The sequence below is a fragment of the Hippopotamus amphibius genome, chromosome 15 (genome assembly GCF_030028045.1).
Source record: "Hippopotamus amphibius kiboko isolate mHipAmp2 chromosome 15, mHipAmp2.hap2, whole genome shotgun sequence".
Taxonomy (NCBI): Eukaryota; Metazoa; Chordata; class Mammalia; order Artiodactyla; family Hippopotamidae; genus Hippopotamus; species Hippopotamus amphibius.
Genome location: NC_080200.1, coordinates 41,999,153 through 42,014,471, shown reverse-complemented (window position 1 = coordinate 42,014,471; position 15,319 = coordinate 41,999,153). Strand labels below are relative to the sequence as shown.

At 44.1% G+C, this 15,319-nt stretch overlaps 1 protein-coding gene across 1 annotated transcript in view; it reads right to left on the bottom strand.

Annotated features, from left to right (window-relative positions):
- Positions 1 to 14,487, bottom strand: part of PRLR (prolactin receptor) — a 168,213-nt gene extending 153,726 nt beyond the window's left edge. The window contains 1 exon segment of the mRNA XM_057708160.1: positions 14,227 to 14,487. Coding sequence (XP_057564143.1) covers positions 14,227 to 14,252 — 26 coding nt within the window. The 5' untranslated portion in view covers positions 14,253 to 14,487.
- Positions 14,488 to 15,319: the final 832 nt, after the last annotated feature.

The following is a 15,319-nucleotide window of genomic DNA, read 5'->3' as shown; positions in this document are numbered from 1 at the left end:
TGACTAAGATAATGGATGACTGTAGGTCATCCATTATCTTAGTCCATTCTCAAAATAATCCTGGAATAAAGGCATTATTTTCATTATCTTGTTTTTACAAATAAGGAGACTAAGACTCAAAAGAAGTTAAGCAAACTTTCCATGAGTCACACACCTGCTCTGAGGCACAGCCTTGAAGCAGATTCAGCAGAAAGAAGGAATATGCTGCTTTTGTATTCAGAGAAGGTAACTTCTTTTATAAGGGTTGCCAACTGGAAGTGCCATGTTGACCTGCTGGAGCAAGAAGGAAGGGAAGTGGTTGAACTGCTTGGCCCATGCAAGGATTTCTGAGGACCTTACAGGCTTACTCATGCGTGCTAAGCTCACACTCAATACTTACTCCATGCCCTTGGAATTTTGCCTCCTCGATTGTACATTTGTTGGTCTTCTAGTAAGCCATGAATTCTCTGATGAAGGTGATACTCCCATGAATTGAGTGCCTCCTTGGTGCTAAGTGTTTTACACATTTTATCTTGTCTTATTTTTCCAGCAACTTGGGAATGTACGTTTTAGTGTCCTCATTGTACAGATGAGAAAGCAAGGCACAGAGAGGCAACTAACTTGCTCTGCAGCTTTGCCCCTGAAAAGGTAGAGCTGAGATTTGTGCTGAGTCTGTCTGATTCCAGTGAATGTTCTCATTTGCAAGACACACAAAAGACTCTTACTTGGAGGGCAAGTTTCAGGTTCTTACAAGTTCTTCATTCACTGATATTTAGAAATAAGAGTAAGGGCTTACTTTTGGCACTAAGGGCTTACTTTTAACTCAGCTGGATACCAACAAGGCTTCTCATAATTGTAAATGTAATATTACATATCAGCCGCAGAGGAAGCTACTGCCACGTGTGATTGGAGGTCTTCACCTGCCCCAAATATGTTTCTCCCACCTAGCTGCCAGTGGTTCCCACTAGTAGAGACGTAAGGTTGAACCATTGCTATTAAAATGCAAATATTCATTTCTTGAACTATGGGGGCCTGAACGGCTCACCAAGTTCTTTAACACTTTCTTAGAACATTCCATTCAGAGGAGGAAAGTGTTTGACAGAGGAGAGCAGACAACAGAGTGTGAGTGGGGACAAAAAATTTAGGAGGTTGATGTGGGGGCATCTTAGCATGGTAGGTAGAGGCAAAAGGGAATTCTTTTTGGAAAAAAGTAAGATGATAGTGGAGGAGAGATGAAATAAGGAGATGAACTTACTTCTCAGGCCTTCCACACTCCCCTGTGTGATCCCCTAGAGGAGACATGCATATAATGGTCATTAGTGCATGAAGGCCATGGACAAGCTGTGCCCTAGGTCAACACAAAAGATGGCACTGAGGCTCGGGGAGTGCCGGGAGGAACTTATACCTCCAGCCTTCTGAAAGTGGGTATCTGTGGCAACTTTGGGGCCCTAAGTGAACCTCAGCATCCCTAAGTCCCAGCAGAAGTCTGAGCCCAAGCAGGCTGAGACCCCAGGACTCTTATCCTGATACTTAACTCCATCTGGATTATTTGTAAAATCACCACTGAAAACACATGTCCACCAGTCCCCAGGGTGGGCATCTCATGTAATTTCATCTTCTTCTCTGTACCTGGAAGCTGAACCCTCCTTTGAAAATACTACTGCTCATCCTGTAATAGTACACTTGAGCTGAGATAGGAAGCACCAGGGCCAATAAGGAATCAGTGCTGGTAGGACTGGGAGGTCAGTAATAGAAGGTAGGCCCTGGCTTACCAGAGTCACAGCATCTCAGATGGGAAATAACTAAAAAAGGACATCTAGCCCATATTTATATATATAGTGTATTTTTGTAAATGTATAGGGTATTTTTATAATAATCTAATAAGAGTGATTGCCTTTGGGGCACTGGGTGGCCGTGGGACAGGAGAGGGAAGGCCTGTTTTTCATTGGATACTCTTTCATACCATGAATTTTAAACCCTGTACAAAAGTAAATAAAAATTTAAAAGTCACAGATATGAACAAAGTTATGGTTTCAGCAATATCCTTTGAAAAGTAAAATCAGAAAAGTCTGCTAAAAGAAAAATGAAACTCTTCTGGTCAAACTCCAAATGAGGCAATGGAGTCACCCCTGTGATCACACAGCTTCCATGGCATTGCTCTGATCTTTGAATGACTTGGTTTTAGGATGGATCTACATTTGCTACATATTCACTCCCACTTCTGCTGAGTATTTAATCAAAACCATCCGATAAGGGAGGAATTTACCTTACTGATTTTTTTTCTTTCTTTTTGGCTGCATTGGGTCTTCGTTGCTGCATACGGGCTTTCTCTAGTTGCAGTGAACAGGGGCTACTCTTTGTTGTGGTGCACGGGCTTCTCATTGCGGTGGCATCTCTTGTTGTGGAGCACGGGCTCTAGGCCTGCTGTCTTCAGTAGTTGCAGTACATGGGCTCTGGAGCACAGGCTCAGTAGTTATGGCTCTCGGGCTTAGTTGCTCCATGGCATGTGGGATCTTCCCAGGCCAGGGACCGAACCCATGTCCCCTGCACTGGCAGGCAGATTCTTAACCACTGCACCACCAGGGAAGACCCCTATGTTATTGATTTGAAGACAAAATTTTTTAAAAATTATGCTGTTTGTAGGATTCTAAGCTATTTGAAGGATATTCAAAGACCCGAAATGGCTTTCAAGCTTTCTTTAATTAATTGACCTTCCACTATAGCCTAATGCAACTGTAACTATATTTCTTCGTTTCCTTTGTAGTTTTGAATTTGGAAGTTAATATAACCATAGGCAATATCTGTCATGTATAACATTTTAAATAACACTTTTAATGAAAATAAAACAGTTGAATGAGCAGATTGATGATTTGATTAGATAAATTCAACAATTCCCATGAATACACATCAATCTCAATAGAAAATTACCCTATGGCAATTGGAGCAAAAAAAATTGCCTTCTATTTAATTAACATGTTAAAACTTACAGCATAGAAGATGAATCACCACAATTACTAGCTTTATAGTCATTGCTGGAGAATTCATTAACGGGGTTAAAGAAACTTTAATGAATTTCTTTGTATAAACCTCCATTCTGTTAAATTCATGGTCATTACCACTGTTAGGAAGAGGGGAAGGTTGTTACTTTCACGCTGATTATTGGAAAACCAAGTCACCTGAGAGAAGACTTTTCTGGAGCAGATATACAGGAGAAGGTACAGAAGACCTCCTGTGCTCCCCGGACTCATTCCACTTCTAATAATACAGCTCTAGGGAGACTCTTCAATATTTTTAAAGCAAAAACATGATAATAACTGAATTAATGACTCTTCTTTGGTTACTTGCTGAAGGCCAGCCTCAGGTGACCCTGGAGAGCAACTAGAATCTGCTGCACAGCTTTTTCAGTAACTTTGATATTTTCCATCCTTTGAGAGGAGACAGGGAGATGGATACAGCTACAGGAACTATGCGTAGTGGGCAGAAGAGGGGGGTGAAGAGAAGCGGGAGCATTTCTTTGAGTGTCCTCTGGCGTCAGCACCTTGGTCGAGCCGGCTCCCTAGGAGGTGGCTCCCTAGGGGGGATCAATCCTTCCACCTTGGCAGGTGGCAGGAGGTTCAGATATGAGGCCCTCCTGGAGGGGGCTGGAGCATCCAGCCTCTGAACTATGCCATTTCCCCAGCAGGCCCACTCCCAGAAGCCCTGCTCAGTTGCAGTGCCTCCTAGTGGTACCTTGAGGTTTTTGCAAGAGAAACAACTTTTATTCCAAAGTGGCAGCTTCAGTGATGCAGGAACGAGTGAAAAGGAGATTTACAGGAAGTGGCACAGCCACGCAATGCAACCAGACTCTTCTCAAAACCTGGCTTTGCTCCTTACCGGCTGTGTGATCTTGGGAGAATGACTTAAACTCTTTTTTTTTTTTGCCTCAGTTTCTTCTTTTATAAAATGGTAATAATAAGGACACCCACTAAAGAATGGCTGGGAGGAATAAGGAGGAAAAACAGGTGAAATTCTTAAAACAATGACTTGATATACAGTAGGTGCTCATTACATGCTTGCTATTATGATGTGTTTATATGGAGAAACTGACCAACTCCCAAAGGCCATGTGTAAATATCTGACAGCATGAAGGGCTCAGTAAATCTAGCCCAAGTGTCAAAAAACTTGGAAAAGTCATAAACTAGCAATGTGAATGTGACATTTCCAGCGCTTATGAAAGCACAGGAATCAGAAACATCAAAACCCATCAGAACAGTCTTATGAGACAGGATGAAATTGTTATGGTTAGGAGGTAATAAAAAACAATAAACAGAAATTTCTCCTTGGACAGGAATTTGGGTTTTTTTCCCGGCTTAAATAAGTTAAGGCCAAAATCCCCAATGTTTTCAAATAACACTAGATGTTTTCCCATTTTGGTTCAAAACCAGTGGCCCAAGTAGAGATATGGCAGCGGCAACAATCTCAGGCAGGACTAGCTCTGGTATCACTTTCACTGGCCTTATCCATCTGAAAGCCACGCTGGCCCCACCTCCACATTCACTCCTGAATCCAGCACTTCCACCCACTGTTACCCCTTAGCGGCCCCTTTGTCACCTCTTGCTGGACTCCTGATCAGCCTTCCAAGCTCTCCCTCTGCTCCCAGTCTACAATCCATGCTACACACAGGAGCCCGAGAGAGCTCTAAAATGTAATGTAAGACACATTACTCCCCTACTTAAAAGCTCCCAGTGATTTCCTTAAAGCTCTTAAATCTTACTGCCATCCATGACCTCGTGCCCTCAGGGCTGTTTTCCTCTCTGACTCTTTCCCTTCCTTCCTAAGTGTTCAGCCACACTGGTCTCCTTTCTGTTTCCTGAACATCCTCTTCCAACCTCAGGTCTTTTGCTCTTGCTGTTCCCTCGGCTTGATTCTTTCTTCCTGATCTATGTGTGGCTTTTTCTTCCACTGATGCGCTAGCTCAAACGCCACCTCTTCAGAGAGGGCGACTCCTGTAAGCCTATTGAAAACAGCCCGCATCAGTCTGATCCCTTTATCTCACTTCGGGTTTTTTTTTTAATTAATTAATTAATTAATTTCATTTAATTGGATGCGTTGGGTCTTTGCTGCTGCACAAGGGCTTTCTCTAGCTGTGGAGAGCGGGGGCTACTCTTCGTTGCGGTGCACGGGCTTCTCATTGCAGTGGCTTCTCTTCCTGTGGAGCACGGGCTGTAGGCACGCGGGCTTCAGTAGTGGCACATGGGCTCAGCAGTTGTGGCTCGAGGGCTCTAGAGCACAGGCTCAGTAGTTGTGGCGCACAGGCTTAGTTGCTCCGCGACATGTAGGATCTTCCTAGCCCAGGGATCAAACCCATGTCCCCTGCATTGGCAGGCGGATTCTTAACCACTGTGCCACCAGGGAAGGCCCCCTCACTTTGTTTTTCTTCACAGCACTAACTGATTTTATTTTGTTTCTTTGTATGGTTATCTGTTTCTTCTCTCTGTGATGTAAACTCCACGTGAGCAAGAATATCATCGCTTTATTTCCAGCTCCTGGAACTGTCCATCCTCCCTCCCCCGCCTGCCCCCACTCCAATCTAGTACAAAAACTTGGTTACTTTTTGGTATTTATACAACTGTCTGAGAAGCGTTGGCGTCTTAGACTTCACTGGACCCTGGATAATTACTCTCAGGTTGATTCTAGAATCATTTTCCATATCCTGTTTTTCTCTACTGGGTATGGCTGGTAACTGACTCTTTCCAAACCCAAATTCATGACTGTCCTAGCCCGGTCTGATGCAGGTAGCCTCTGCAACACCAATGATTTCCTGAGACTGAGAGAGTTTTACACAACCTAGCTAGTTCTTGGCCAATTCATTTCAAAAAGTCTACCCAATGACAGAGAATCTTGCTGTAATTATATTTTTAATAAGGGTGTGCACAGGAATGGAATTAATTGGCTTTAAAATGGCTGAGACAGGAAAGCAAGTATTGGCTGACTAAACACCAACAAAGCAATTGGGAAATTTAACACATGGATGGCAGGGAGATTTAACCTTTCTCTTCCAATCTCACAATTATCAAGCTTCTGGCAACCTGATTTCCAAACTGCACATACAGACATTTTAGTCATGAGGTTATGCAGGGCCACTCTGAATATGGAGTTAGTTTATACAGGTAGAAACCTCAATTTTATGCTAGAAATCCTGCTTCCAAAGAGTAGACTGATGAAGTTGCTACCGAATGAAAATATGGTTTGGATGGTTCTCTGGGGTCCATGACATCTAAATCAAGGCAGAAGAAGAAATAGAAATAACTCATGAAGATTCGGACCTTAGCTGAGACGTAATCTCAGCTTTTAGTGACGATCACCTGGAGAACTGTAAATAAATACGATATCCAGGCTCCACACTCAGAATCCTGATTTGATGGGATTAGGGATGGGGCCTGGCAGCCTTATTTTTTAAAGTTCCAAAGGTGATTTTCATGTGCAGTCAGTCAAGGACCACTGTTTTAGAGGCTTGCTTTTTGCTATAGCTAAAGATATTGGAAATTGTTTTAAAATCAGTAATGGATTTCAAGACAGAAAAAAAGAAAAGAGAATACCATTTTGGAGTGGCACAAAACTGACCTGTCCTCATGTCCTAAAGAGGCTGTAGTGCTAAGACTCTAGCTTTTTTCCGTTACCCTTATAAAGACCTCCCAGCCTCACCATTGGCAATAAACCCAGATGTTCTTAAAAGACATACTAGGAATTCTTTAAAAACACAGCTGTAAAGATTGCTGGGCTTTCTTCTCTTTTTTCAGTTGTGTAACAAAAACCATTATCCTTTTGGTGGACAGAAGCTTCAGAAAAGAGAAATCAGAACAGCCTGAAAGCTCTGGGACGAGGGAGCCTTCACTTCCCATGGGTCAGAGTGGATGAGCTGCTAGTATGCGTGACCACACTGTCACTTGAACTCCAGGACAACAGGGATGGGGCTCCCGGGACCCCTGCGACCTCCTCGGGGCTGTTGACACTCCGAATCCCAGTGTTGCCAGCTTGGGCAGACTAGTCATCTTTTACCTACTGATCTGTAATGCGAATCCATTCACTGAAGAACCAACATGGCTAAGTACAGAGTATTCTAACAGCAACAGGACACGGGGCACACACGCTTTAAGAGCCAGGTAAGATACAGGGAATTCAGTGGCAGAGAATCCTAATTTCACTCTGTCGCCAGTAAGCCTCCAGGTCCAAGACAAGTCATTAAATGCCATTTCCCAACTTGTAAAATCGCAGGGGTGGGGTGAGGCGAGGTTACAGATTGTTATAAAATAGCTACTGTGGGCACTAATGGGCGTGATCATGAATTGCAATGATTACACAAAGCCAGGTGGATGCAAAGGGCTCTGAGATACCAATCGCCCCACGCGTAGCCAGGTAGCCAGGGTTGACTACAGGGCACCCCCAAAGCACACAGACTACAGGAATGGGCAGTTGGCTACCCTTTCAGCCGCAACATTCAAGTCAATAGAATCACTACGAACAACAATTGTCTGTGAATGAAAAAGACTGCATAGAAATATCCGTGTGTATAGAACGTCTACAAAATAAAGACCATACATCTTAATTGTCCATTTCATTCCCTTGAAAATATTACCCTTTTAATGTTACTGCCCATGATGATAAGACAAAGACTTTGTGTTTTTGCTCAGTGACTTTCAACTCCGGCTTCACATTAGAATATTCTGGGGAATTACACACAGCAACCAACAACAATAACACTGGCACCCAGGCCCTATTCCTAAATTGATTACATGAAAATTCTGGAATGGGGTGGGAACCTCAGCAATTTTTAAAAGCTTCCCTGGTGATTCCAACCGCTCCTTTTCGTATCACCATACACTCCAAGCACATTTCCACCGTCAGGCCAGTTGTGCACGTCTCCTTACTTGGAGGGACTTCTCCCCTCTTCCCCCCACCCCACCCCCATTTGTCTAAAGCCCAGCCTTACATCCTTCAATGTCCATCTCTTACCTTGTCTTTCTCAATGTATTTCAGGGCTTATGGGCACACTGCCTTCTGGAATCCCCAAACTCTAACTGTCCATTTCGTGTAACACTTAGAGAATATCATCTTACACTGCTCCTGGCATTTCATGTTTATGTCCATCTTCCCAGCTAGATAACATGCTCCTCCAAGAGCAAGGGCCTTGTTTTAAGATTTTTTAATTTTCCCCATAGAGTTTGGTACAGACTCCTTGGCTTAGAAGATGCTGAAAAACATGTATTACTGTTGAGGTAGATACACTAAACTCACTCCTGTCAGTGTCTTACTACCATTCCCCACCAAGATTTAGATTTCAAGTGGAAATGAGCAAATGCTATCTGTACATCTCAAAGGGCATCTTGTACCAGAAGTCCTCATTTTATTTCTCTTTGCATTACTGCACTTTGCAGATATTTCTTTTTTTTCATTTTTTTTTTTTTTTTTACAAATTGTGTTGTCAGATGATGGTTAGCATTTGTTAGCAATATTTTTAAAGTAAGATATATACTTTTTTTTAGACATAACTCTACTGCACATTTAATAGACTATAGTATAACTGTTACATGGACTAGGAAACCAAAAACTTTGTGAATCATTTTATTGCAATATTTGCTTTATTGCAGTAGTCTGGAACTGAACCAGCAATATCTCTGTGGTCTGCCTACATACCCTGTTCAAGCTACAGAAAGAAAATTCTTCCCTGTAGGCAAATTTCTACAGTCCACGGCCAACAATTTTATAGAACATTTCTTCATTAGCATCCTATATGGCACTATCTCATCAGCTCTGACCTTTCTACAGGATTATTGGGAGAAAGAGGGTGAGGGTAACATACAAACCAGTAGACAAAAATCAAATCCAGGCCTCTGACATCTCAGGCCAGAGGCTTCCTCTAACAACAGGAATCTGAATGTTCTTCCCTTTGGAATAAATCAAACCAATCATATCTTTCCTGCACTGACATATTCAAGCGCCACTTTAGCTAGTGGACAAAAGAAGTCAAAATGGCCTTCTGTGATGTCCTTGGAGCAGTCCTTCTGGGAACTTGGGACTGCATCTTGTTCAAGCTGTTTTAAGCAAAAGGACTCAGTGGGAGAAACATTTATCACCACAATGAGATGATTCAATTAGTGAGCTTTGCACACAGACATGAAAGCCTGACTGTCTCCTAGACTGATTTTACAAAGTCCGGGAATGACAAAAACATTGTCTTAGGAAATGATTTTAAGATTAAAGTATATCCAGGCTTAAAATGACCCTTTGGTCATAGGATGCTTGAAAGGTTCTCAAGATTTCCCTTGGTGAGGGAATGAGTCTTGGTGATGAAAGTAACCACTGAATCTATTTCATCAAATCCTATAGCGGCACGATGTAGTGGGCTTGGAACGATCACCCACTCAGCAGAAAAATGAGGGTGGGGAAGGGCACAGTGGGACCTCTTTTTCTCTTATCCACTGCTTCACTGAGCAACTGAATTAGGGGACAGACTTGAGAAGGAGTCTGAACCAAGAATAAAGGAAAAGTTATGTTAAGAAGAAGGAGTTAAAATTTCCTATCCTATCTCTGTCAACGGATTAATCCATAGCAGTGATGTTTGATGCAAATATAATGCAAGTCACACATGTGATTTAAAATTTTCTGTTAACCCCATTAAAACAAATTAAAAGGAAACATAAAGTGAATTTTAATAATACATTTCAGCTAAACCACTACATCTAAAATACTATCATTCTAACATACAGGGGGTAGAATGAATTGGGAAATTGAGACTGACATATACGCACTACAATGTATAAAATAGATAACTAATAAGGACCGACTGTATAGCACAGAGAACTCTACTCAATGCTCTGTGGTGACCTAAATGGGAAGGAAATTCGAAAAAGAGGGGATATATGTATACATATGGCTGATTCACTTTGCTGTACAGCAGAAACTAATACAACATTATAAAGCAACTATACTCTAATAAAAATTAAAAAAACCTATTGAGATAGACATGTATTTTTTGATACTAAGTCTTTGGAATCTGGGGTATACTGTACAGTAGGGCATATCCCAATTTGCATAACTCAGTTATATTTCAAGTGCTCAGACACCACATGGAGCTAGCGCTACTGTACTACACAGTGCAGATTTAGACATACTCACTGGAAATTGAGACATCAGAGAGAAATCACTGCCAGCATTTAGCTACCTAATACATTTTTGATATTTTCTTTCTGCAAGCTCTTTCACTATCCCCCAGAAGAGATGATCTCAAAGGCCACATGCTGTGTTAGCAAGCCGTTTGGGGCTTTGGAGCCCAACAGACTGTGAGATTCAAACACCGGCTTTATAACCTTGGGCTAGCTGCTTCGCCTCTGTAAGTCTCAGTTTCTTTAACTATCAAATCAAGACAGAATAGCTAACTCATCAGATTGCTGAGAAGATTAAATAAGACAGGTATAAAGCATACAGAACAGCAAAGGCAATCAAACAGTGATTTCCCCATTATAAAACCCAACTTGATTTCGAAGGGGCCATCTCATTGTATTTGAGGCTCTACCGCTTCATTTATTCGCTTCCAGAACTTTCCTTTGAGGTTTCTTCTGCTAAGGCAGCCCTTTCCCCAGATTTTCACAGGGCTGACTTCCTCTTATTATGCCGGTTTAAGTTGAAGGGCGACCTTTTTATGGAAATCTCCTCTGGCTGCCCTATTTAAAGTTGCCCCCAAACCCTGTTACTCTCTGGGCCCCCAGCCTCTCTTTATCTTCTTTATAGCATTTATCAATATCTGAAATTATCTGATTTATATATTACTTCCCCTGCCTCTTACACATCTCTCTAGCATAGAAGCTTCATGAGAGCCAGGGCCTTATTTGCCTTATTCAGAGCTCAGCAAGAGCTTGTAGAATAAATGAATGAATAAATGCTTAACACAGGGAAGCAAAGGCAAACGGTGTCCTCATTTTAAAGTTAATGGAGAATGAAACATCCAGAGCTCTTTCTGATATAAACCAATTGCTCAGGAAGTCAGTGGCCGAGAGCCAGCCTCACTTGCTAGGGGTGAGTATTGGGTTTCTTGAGTCTAACAGTTGGATTTGGAAAAAGGCAGGGAAATTATTCTCCACAGATGATTTCGTTGCTACTGCCTGTTGATGTGTATCACATGCAAAGCATATGTTCGTGCCTCTGAAACCACTCAGAGGATTTGGTTATTCCTGCCCTTTAAAAGAAGAACTAGGTTGGGACCCAGTTAGCATGATGCAACTTTCTGATTCCAGGGAGGTTGGCAGCACTGGGTAGTGGAACAAGAGTGGGTGTCAAAGTTAGATAGGCCTGGGCTTGGATCCCGGTTCTGCCTTTTACCAGCTATGAGACCCGGCAAGTCATGTAAATTTCTCTAATCCTCAGTTTCCTTATCTGGAAAGCTTTAAGTAATAATCCGTACCCTGCAGTGTTAGCGTGAGAACTAACTAAAGGAATGTACGAAAGTGCTTAATACATCTTGAAGGCTTAGTGAATAGTAGGTATCAATATTGTCATCTTTGCATTCAAGAATGCCTTACCGTGATATACTGATCAATCTTTAGAATGGCTACTTAGAGGGAATTCAATTTCCTTTGAAGATTCTGATATTTCTTTCCCCCATTTCTACATCATTCGGTTTCTTAAATGAGGGACCAGAACCTCAGAGAGAGACAGAGGGTATTAGCTGAGCTGATTAAATCTGTGCCAAGCTGAGAAAGATGGAAATGGAGACATTTCTCTTTACAGAGACAGTCTGTGGCATATCTGGAGATGGAGGCAACCATCAGACCTCTCCAATTTTCATACCGTGATGCTTGTAGCTACAGGCACAGATCTAGCTGTTTTGTATTCAAGATTATGGGCCAAAAGAGAACTCAGAGAAAGGGTCAAGAACCCATGCCAGTCTGGACACATTTCACTTGCTGGCAGCACAGAGCGCTCTGCTTGACAAAAGGGGAAGCAGTAAGCCCAACATTGTATTCTGAACCTGCCATTCATCTTTTACAGTAACTAGAACCAGGACTGATTTTACTCACTCTTTTGCTGACATAAGCCCTATAGCAGACAGAATAAACTGCTCTAAAAAAGCAGGAGACTATTTAACACTGCCATAACCTCACATTAATATCAATAATAGCAGTCTATCATTGACTACAGACTAGGCATTTCCATTTTATATTTTTCACTTTCCTAACAACTGTGCAAAAAAGCGGTATTGTTCCCCATTTCACCAACAGGAAAAGTGAGACTCAGAGAAGTTCAGTGACTTGCCTGAAGCGTGAGAGCCAAGATTTGAAGCCCAGTTTGTTGGGCTCCAAAGCTCCCTGTGTCCTCTGCTATACCTGCTGGCATTGCCAATGGACCCAGGTCCCATGAGGCAGGAGTCCCTAGGAGAGGTCCAAAAGAAGACCACTGCTACTCCTACTATGCATTGGAGAGCAAACAGCGCTTTGTTTCAGAACCAAGCCTTGGTCTCACTGTCTGACATCCAGCTAGGGGACCTGAAGAGCTCTCTTTGAGACACGGACCCTCTGCAGGTGTTCTCCAGTGCTGTTTGTAGAACTGAAGACTCCAGGGCTGAGGATTATCACCTTAGGAAAGTCATTACAAGAGTTTGTAAGGAGGGTCCCCCACAAGGAAGAGACTGGTGAAGCCCTTGGAAAACAGCATCCCGGGAGCTCACTCATGACAGGAAGGCTCTCTCCTTCAGCAGCACGACTGACTGCAGACCCCCAGGGAAGCCTGCCCGATGACTCCCACAGCCAGCCCAGCGGCCAGCAGAGGTTTGGCTGGATGGTGGATGCAGGCCCTCGACAGGAAAGCAAGGGATGTTCTGAACCTGGGTTTCAGGCAGGGTCTTCAAGGGATGTCCACAAACCCTCAGGGATTGCTTGCAGAACTTTATGTATATTCCATAAGAATATTTCCCCCAACTTCAGAGAAGACTCAAGCTAACTCTCAAAAGAACTTGAGCCCCAATTTTTAAGATCCACTAAAATTTAAAATTTCATCAGCTTCTGTCTTACATGATACAGCAGCACTTTTACCCCATTTATTTTACATATATTCATATATAAGTAGTGCTCTAAATATATACATGTATAGTATATGTGTATATATACACACATGCACACATTTAGGGCAATATATATGCGTGTGTATATATATCCCTACATGTTGCAAGGAAAACTGAGGTCCAGGGACCCCAAGTGTCTTGCCCAAGTTTGCCCAGCCAGAGGCAGGGGTGGTATTAGCAACACTCCGCTGACCAAGAAGCATGAAACTCAGGAGGGTAACCTTTGCCAACCAACTTGATGAATGAAAACAAACGAATCCTTCCAGATTAATAATAACGTTTTGCAACCATTTCCAAGTCGTCATCAAAAATCCCAAGTTGCTTGTTATTAGGGCAACGTGGGCTGCTCCCCAGGACACAGGTAGAGGCCACTAAAAGGATTTTCTCCCACTCAAACAGCTGGACCTTCAGCCCTCGTGCCGCCAGCTCTCCGGCTCCCCAGTTACCTGAGTTCGCCCGACTTCTCCCTCCTCTCTTCTCCTCTCCGCTCTCGTCCTCTCCCCTCCAGTCCTCTCCCCTCCAGCGGTTCTCGCAGCTGCCTCTCCAGCTAGAATTCCTTTGCTGAGGTCAGGCCGCCTCCCTTCGGTTGGGCTCCGGGTGACAGCCAGGAGGCTGCTTACCTGCCACCACCCCCACTGGCTTTTGGGGGGAGCCACGCCTTTCGGGTCGGCACGGGTGCCGCTCAACTTTCCACGCGGGATACCCGGGAGGAGGCGGCTGCCGGTGCTGCTGGGAGAATCCTCAAGCCCGCCGCCCGCACATCACCAGTCTGAGCCCCTTCCCCCTCCCCGCTATCTTTTTTTCTTTTCGATTTGACATTAATAATGGACCTTCTGAGAATCCCACAGTCACGCCGAAACACGTTCTCCAGGGTGCATCTGAAGATGCCTTTTCTCAAGACTCATGCGTGCAGTTGTGCAAGCGGCAGGGGTGGGGGGCGGATAGAATATTTTTAGTCCCTCTGAGAGGGGACCTCGGGGCTGTCAGAGCCCCGGCTGTCCCCCAGGCTGCCGCCGGGCGGCTCCGGCGAGTTCCTGGCGTTTTCCGGAGCAGCCCGCGCCCGCGGCTGGCGCTCGCCTCCCCGCACGCGGCCTCGGACCCGCGGCCCCGGCGCCGCCCCTGGGCGCTCGGTTCAGCCCGCGGTGGGTACTCACTTTGGCCGGCGAGCAAAGTCTGTCATCTCAGTGCGGGAGCACTTCCGGCAAAAGGACGTGGAGATCCATCATGTGTAAAGCTGTTTCAGGAACAGCCAGTAACATCCAAGAGGGAGAGGAGCGAGTTAGACCGAAAGGGAAGGGGGCGGGCGCGGGGGCGGGAAGGCAGCCCAGCGCAGCCCAGCCCACCGGTGTCTCGGGATCTCAGCCTGGGCTCCACCAGCCCGGCGGCTCTGGGAGAAGAAGCCCAACAAGTGCACTTGTTCACTCTTTCTTCATTAGAGGAGGAGTCAGGGTTGCAACATTTCTGTTCCTTACTGGAGGCGAAACAGTGATTTTCTCCAGCCTGCCTGTTGTCCAGAGCCTGCCAGCTTCACCAGGTGAGGGAGGGAGCTGGGGGTGCCGAAATGCAGCAAAGGCGTGGACAGGAAAGAACGGATTCTCCCCAGGTGGGCTTTGCAGGGTCAGGACCACGCAGGTCTTCCACGGAGACTGCACCAGAAAACAGACCGACAAAACAATAATAAAACTGTCTTCATGAATGGAATGACCTCATAGATGATATTTCTTCTGGCAGCCAAGATGTGGAGTGTCTCCGTGTCAAATTTCTTTCCTTATTTCCGAATAACCTTGAACAGCAGCTTGACAGCATTGGAAGGGGACTCCAGGGATTTGAATCTCACGTTCCCCGAGAAGAAAGAGGGGTCAGAGTGAAAGGGCAAAAGAAAACAGTCAGTAACCCAAGAGAGGGAGAGAGCGGGTTTTGCTTTCTTTTTTGATACCCCAAAGACCAAACTTCCAGGGCACTCGTGTTTATTCTCTGCCACATGAGTATAACACAGAAACATTGGTAGTGCTGAAATAATCCACTCTTTTGTTGTTTTCCACAAATATAAAATTTATCTTTTCTAATATCTTTTCTGTGTGTGGGTATTTTTTTTGGAATAACAAAACCATGCACAGCCACCACATTTTCTCTGGCAAAAGAAAAAAAAGTACTGAAACAAAAGTAGTAGCTGCCTGAATCAAATCATTTTCACTCAATTAGTAAGTTGCTAGTATCTGTTTGATGCTATTAATTAATATCACAGCT